Here is a 7,102-nt window from a genome sequence, read left to right as displayed (position 1 = left end):
AGACAGAGTATCGCATTGTCACCATGGCTGGAGTGCAGTGGTGTGATCTCGGCTCACTGCAACCTCCGCCTCCCAGGTTCCAGCGATTCTTCTGCCTCAGCCTCCCTAGTGGCTGGGACTATAGGCTCCCGCCACCACTCCCAGCTAATTTTTGTATTTTTAGTAGAGACGGGGTTTCACTATGTTGGCCAGGCTGCTCTCAAACTCCTGACCTCAGGTGATCCACCTGCCTCAGCCTCCCAAAGTGCTAGGATTACAGATGTGAGCCACCACACCCAGCCTCACCTTCTTAATTGAACATAATATCATGAGCATTTTCCAACCTTGTGTAAATGTCTTGTTAGCATTGCTCTTAAAGGTGCATAATATTTTCTGGTGGCGTTTGATTTTTTAAAAAGGCTCTGAAAGTGACAAGGTACAGATCCTGGAGCTTTTTTTTTTTTTTTCTTTTTTGAGGCAGGGTTTTGCCATGTTGTCCCGACTGGTCTCAAACTCCTGAGCTCAGGCGATGCCACGTACGTGCTGGAACTACAGGCATGAGCCACCACACCCAGCCGGTCCTGGAGCTTTCCATGCGAGTGACCCACCCTTGTCCTAGAACTTTTCACATCAATGGCAAATAGCATTCACTATAGATGGGAAACAGGAAGGGGTGAGGCAGTGGCGATCACTCAGTGGCGGGAGTTACAACCACCACCAAATGGTGTTGAGGAAAACAATCCAGTCCTGTGGGATGCAGACAATTCCTTGTAGAATCTTCTCAGCAATCCTTTCTTAGCCCTCAATGAAGGGTGGGCTGCAAATGTCAGAAACAGGAGAGTTTCCCCCTGAAACTTTGAGAAATTCACCAGCCATTCATACTTAGGAAACTCTAAGAAAACTGGGATACTTCTACTTTCTTTAACCCGCTCCTCCAATTTAATAAATTGACCTCCAAATGAGAAAGCTTCCCTTCAGCAAGAGCTGGATTCAGGAAAAAGTCACGCAAATCAGAACAGCCCCAGAGATTGTTTCTTCTCCAATAATAAGTTAATATACGTGACAGCAGATTTAACCTGATTCAATTTGTGCATTTTTTACTAATTGGCAGAATTTTAATCTGAAACACTTAAACCACGCTGGCTTGAGACAGAAGCATTTCCAATATAGGAAAAAGTTATAGCACAGTTCCACAGCAGTTTCAACAAACCCGTGAAGCAGTTCTGTCTTGCAAAGGTGGGTGTGGAGTTGCACACTTCACTCTCGTTAAACCTGTCCGACGGCTCCTTGAGTTTTAACTGCTTAGCAGTTTGGCTTCAGGTGGAAATGAACAAAGCAACTCCGAGTCCTTTTCCACCAAGGCACACAGAAGAAACGTCACCGTCATCTCTAAACAAGTTTTTATTTTGCTTTACTGAATAAGGAAAAAATAATCTCATGATCTAAAATTGGAATTTCTGTGTTCTTAAAACAAAAATCAATATTTCATATGTCTCTGAGACAACAGAAAATATACAAAGGAGGCTTTTGAAAACCTCTAACTACAGAGGGACTTGTCTTTAGAAGAGGAACTTACATTAATATAAAATATACTTTGATCCCAGAATTATTAAAAATGTTACAAAAATGAATGCGTTTATATAAACATAGATGTGGGAAAGAAGGCAAAATATATTGTAAAGTTATTTAAAAAGCAATTTTTCAACCATATATGTAGTATGGTCAGATGTTTTTTACACTGAAAATTATATGTTAGAAGAGACAGATAGAGTGATCTTGAGGCATAGGGGTTATCACTGGTAGATGGATATACAGGATTATTTGTTAGGGTATACCTTTCTAATCACAGATTTTAAAAATAAAGACATGTGATTTTGTTGGGGAAAGGTAATTTCTTTTTCCTTACCAAATTGAGGTATTGGGATCTCACTAATATCTCGGTCTTTAAAATCTGATATCACTATGAGAAAAATAATAGTAATTCAATTCATTTGAATAGCACTTTACAGGGTGTTTTGGGCTTTTCTTCACAGATATTTTATTGTAGTAAAATATAAATAACATACAATTTATCTTTTTAATCATTTGTAAGTGTACAGTTCAGTGATCTTAAGTACATTCACATTGTTGTGCAATCATCACCACTATCCACTTCTAGAACTTTTTTTTCATCTCAAATAGAAGCTGTCCCCATTAAACACTAACTCCCAGCTAGACGCGATGGCACACACCTGTAATCTCAGCACTTTGGGAGGCTGAGGCTGGTGGATCACTTGAGCTTAGGAGTTCGAGACCAGCCTGGATGACACGGCAAAATCCTGTCTCTACAGAAATACAGGTGTGCACCTGTAGTCCCAGCTACTTGGGAGGCTGAGGTGGGAGGACCACTTGAGCCCCGGAGGCGGCGGTTGCAGTGAGCCGTGACTACACTCCAGCCTGGGTAACAGAGTGAGACCCTGTCTCAAAAACAAAAAAACAGAAACAAAAATCACGAACTCCCCATTCTCCAACCGCCCCTGGTAACCGCCATTCTACTTTCTGTTTCTATAATACATTTGACTACTCCAGGGACCTCATATGAATGTGGAATCACATAGTATTTGTGCTTTTGTGTCTGGCTTGTTTCACTTAGCATAACGTCCTCAAGGTTGATCCTTGTTATATCACGCGTCAGAATTTTTCTCCTTTCTAAGGCTAACATTTCACTGTATGAATACACCACATTTTGTTTACCAGTCATCAGTTGATGGACATTTGGATTGCTTCCACTTTTTAGCTTTTATAAATAACACTGCTATGTTGTTTTTAAGTAGTAAAATTACTATAAATTTTCCTTTTTTTTTTCTTTTTTTTTGAGACAGAATCTCGCTCTTGTTGCCCAGGCTGGAGTGCAATGGCACAACCTCAGCTCACTGCAACCTCCACCTCCCAGGTTCAAGCGACTCTCCTGCCTCAGCCTCCCGAGTATCTGGGATTACAGGAACATGCCAACATGCCAGGCTAATTTTTTTTTTTTTTTTTTTTGGTATTTTTAGTAGAGACAGGGTTTTACTGTGTGGGCCAGGATGGTCTTGAACTCCTAACCTCAGGTGATCCACCCACCTTGGCCTCCCAAAGTGCTGGGATTACAGGTGTGAACGACTGTGCCCGGCCTTAATGTTCCCTTTCATTACAATTTCCCTATTACCCAGTGTTAAGAACTGTCTTTTTTTCCCCTTTTGCTTAGTAGTCTGTTACCATTATTAATTTATCCCTACACTCTCCCCTAGCTGAGTAAAGATTTTCTCAATATATTCATATCAGTTATTCTATTAATTTCATTGCTTGAAGCAATCTTTCCTGGCACCTTCTGGCTGGCTCCAATCTGAACCAGTTGCTCTCCAGACCTGACCTGCTTCTCAGCTGCTGAGGTGGGGTCTCCTTCACCATCATCCCCTCTGCCTGCTGCGTGTTGGTTGGATCCTCTCTTTTCTGGGTCCAGTGTCTCTTGCTTTCTTGGTTTACTCCTTCACTGGGGTGGCACGCAACTTCCACTGACATGGGAGGTAAAGTTTTTGAGAACCTGTGTGTTTGAAAGTGTCTTTATTCCACTACAAACTTCACTGATCATCTGGCCAGATGTCAAATTTAAGTTCGGAAATAATGGCCCTTCAGACTATTGGAAGCATTGCTCCATTATCTGCTGTTTGCAGAGGTGCTGTTGAGAAGCCCAAAGCCGCTCTGGTCCTTTGTACCTTTTATAAAACCTTCAGTAGTGAGGATGATCCATCACTTTTAGAATGTAAATTTGGAGGCGTTCAACCTAGATACTCCTGTTGTTCAGTGCCCACTGCAGGAGAAATAGAGTATATTATTATTCTCAGAGAGTTGCTGTGGCCAAGACAAAGGCTCAAAAGATGATACTGCTTGTCCCCATCATTTCCTCCACTGCCCCTTCCTCTTCTCATGTTGAAGGTATTTTTTTTCTCACTGGAGGAGGATAAATAAACTTTCTATTATGCTGAAAGAGCAGGATTAAGCTTATCTTCTGAGCTCTCAAATCCTCTGAGACAGCCTTCATTCTTCACATATTGGAAGTCACCCATCAGGTTGTCTTCCAATCAAACATAACATAGCCCTTTCCACCTTCACAACCCTAGAATCTCTTCCGCTGTTTGGGTGTTTTTTGGAGTTCCCCATCTTTTAACTAAATGAACCTCACTGCCCCAAGCCAGGCACATCATCTTAATAATAAATCACAACTCTCACTGAAGGTTGACTGTGTGCCAGACACTGTAAATGCTAATTGCACCACGTTTCATCTTGGTTAATCCTCAAACCCCACTAGTGCCATGACCCAGCTGGGGTTCAGGGAAGGCTATTGACTTGCCATGAGCTGGTTAGTGCAAAGCTGGGATTCAAATTCAGTTCTTCTCACTCCAAAGAACCAAGCTCTGAACAGTTTTGCTAGGTTGCCTTGGTCAGAAAATATACAATGGGTGGGTAGTTAGTGGTTCTTATCTAATCCCAGTCCACAGGAGGCAAACGCACCAAAAGATTGACAGTGATGATCTCTGGGTATTGGAATAATATTTTCTTTTTTATCCTTTTCTTTATTTTCCAAATTTTCATCTCTGCCATAACTTTCTTGATAGAAAAAATAAAATAAAGACATTTGAGTTACAATAACTTTATCATCAGAAAAATAAAAACAATAGACTCCATGGCTGTAACGTTTAACTCAGACTCAGTGTCTCCATTGTTGTTGTGTCTGGAATAAGCTGAAAATTCCTCCAGGCAGGAGTGCTGCCCTTCATGACACTGATTATCCTGCCAGGCCCTGGATGACAAACTCTAATAATATATCTACTCCATTCCTCTGCCTACTCAGCCTGCAATTCTATCTGAAAAGTCATCAGATCTGTCTGTGTCCCACAAGACCTGAGATGGTTTCCCACAACCCCTCCTCCACTCAGATGTGCAGAACTGGATTAATCACATGTCACGGCTCATGACACACTCCTCATTGTCCCTGCATTCCCCATCACCCTATTTGTAAAACAAGATAAAGAACATCCACCAGCTCACCACCCAAAATGAGTGTAATTTACATCCATCTGCTCAGCTGAGTGAACTCTCCAGGATATTGAGTTTTCGGCTTACTATTCACTTCCTGTTAAGTATATGTGTGTTTTCTAGTTTTATCATAAATATATGTATTCTGGAAAACTTTGTTGTTTCATTTTAGTTGTTTTTAACATTGTAAACGGAGCTTAATGTGTGTAATTCTTGGACTTAACTTGCTTTTTTGTTTGTTTGTTTGTTTTTGAAATAGGGTCTTGCTCTGTCACCCAGGCTGGAGTGCAGTGGTGCGATCTCAGCTCACTGCAACCTCTACCTCCTGGGTTCAAGTGATTCTCATGCCTCAACCTCCTGAGTAGCTGGGATTACAGGCTCCCGCTACCACATTCAGCTAATTTCTGTATTTTTAGTAGAGTCAGGTTTAATTACGTTGGCCAGGCTGGTCTCAAACTCCTGACCTCAAGTGATCTGCCTGCCTCGGCCTCCCCAAGTGGATTACAGGCATGAGCCACTGTGCCCAGCTTTAACTTTCTCACTATTATATTTTTCAGATTCATCCACTTTGTTGCATGTTGCTATAAGACCATCTGCTGTTTAATGGTTTAATAACTTTCCATTGTATGAATGTATTACATTGGATTTATCTTTTCTGCTGTTGATGGACAGTTGGTTGATTTATACATTTTTGCTATTACAAAAAGGTCTGCTCTGAACATCTTTATATATGTCTCCTGGTTTTTCTTGTTGGTATACCCAAGGATGGAAGGTTAGACCATAGAATATATGAATTTTCACATACAGTATGTCAATTTTCATACACAAAAAGGCCAAAGTGTCATCTGAGATGATGGCACCACTTTATGTCTGCAACAGATGTGTATAAGAAATCTAGAAAGCTGCCTGCTTTTCAGATCCACATACAGATTCCCCAATATAAACTGTTACATCCTTAACCAAGGTTTCAGACCAGATTTATGCTAAAGTTCTAGTTCTGGGCTAGAGCATCTTACCCTTTGTAAAGTTCTTTGGGGAAACACTACATGTGATTTTTCTCAGTCTTCTTGGATTTATCTAATTCTCCAAAGAGTTTTTAAGAACCCCAGAGAATACCTAGCCCTAACAGCATCCTGCTGTGTCACAGAAAAGCAGTAGAGTTGGGTGTTCTTACCTCTTCCCTGGTGCTCCACAAACTCACAGACAGAGGATGTCATGTGGTTAACAGAAGACAACATCAAGTAGTCACTGGCAATAGTAGTTATTGGAAGAAGAAAGTGGCTATTTTTCAATTCAATTAAATGTGGTAATGAATGAGTGAATTCCCCCCAAGGGTAGGAGAAAGGAGGTCCTTATTTTTCTTCATTCTTTATTTCTTTTTTTGGAATCACTTTTTCCCCCAGAGATAGTCCCTTTATCTAAGAAAAAATAACTTCTTCCAGAGAGACAGACTGCTTTCCCAAAAACATAAAAGAAGCAGGCCACCTGCGCTAGCTCCACTGTGTCTTCCTAGCCAAGTGAAATTGAAGGCGGCAGGGGAGGTCTCTGTGGGACATGGAGGGGAAGGGAAGTATCCATGGGACGTAGAGGAGAGAGGGGAGATCTCCATGGAGTGTGGAGGGGGAAAGGAGGTGACCATAGCTCTGCTTCCTCCACAGGGAGGGGGAGTGGCCCAGTCTGGCTCCATCCAGCAGGCTTCACCAGTGCCCTCGGCCCCACCACAGGCAGAGCCGTTGGGCTCTGCCCGTGTTGCTAGACTTCCAGTTCACTTTTGTTCAGGCAAGTGAGTCTCTGTCATTGGCAGTTTAGCCCTGAGTTCAATTCCACGTTTATAGATTATTCCCTCTCCATTGCCCATTCTAATACTCACCACTGTTGATCTTCCCATCTCTCTCTAAAAAACAAAAAAACAAAACCCTACCACTCAAATCACCTTTCCTTGACTCAGTTCATGTGGTAGGCTCTGCACTCCTTGTCAATCCATCCCTCCATTGTCTCTTCTCTAACTCAGTACTCACCCACAGTGATTTTCAAAAATGTGATCCTTCCTTCCTTCCTTCCTTCCTTC

General features: G+C 41.8%; 1 protein-coding gene across 1 annotated transcript in view; it reads left to right on the top strand.

The window, feature by feature from the left end:
* LOC105546479 (isocitrate dehydrogenase [NADP] cytoplasmic-like) overlaps window positions 1–7,102 on the top strand; it is a 24,897-nt gene that overhangs the window by 3,648 nt on the left and 14,147 nt on the right. Inside the window, 1 exon segment of the mRNA XM_011989685.1 lies at window positions 6,548–6,817. Within this exon segment, the coding sequence (XP_011845075.1) occupies window positions 6,548–6,817 (270 nt within the window).

This window comes from Mandrillus leucophaeus, unplaced genomic scaffold, assembly GCF_000951045.1.
Source record: "Mandrillus leucophaeus isolate KB7577 unplaced genomic scaffold, Mleu.le_1.0 Scaffold36, whole genome shotgun sequence".
Classification (NCBI taxonomy): domain Eukaryota; kingdom Metazoa; phylum Chordata; class Mammalia; order Primates; family Cercopithecidae; genus Mandrillus; species Mandrillus leucophaeus.
Note: the sequence above shows the minus strand (reverse complement) of the source record. Positions and strands in the feature narration are given on the sequence as shown.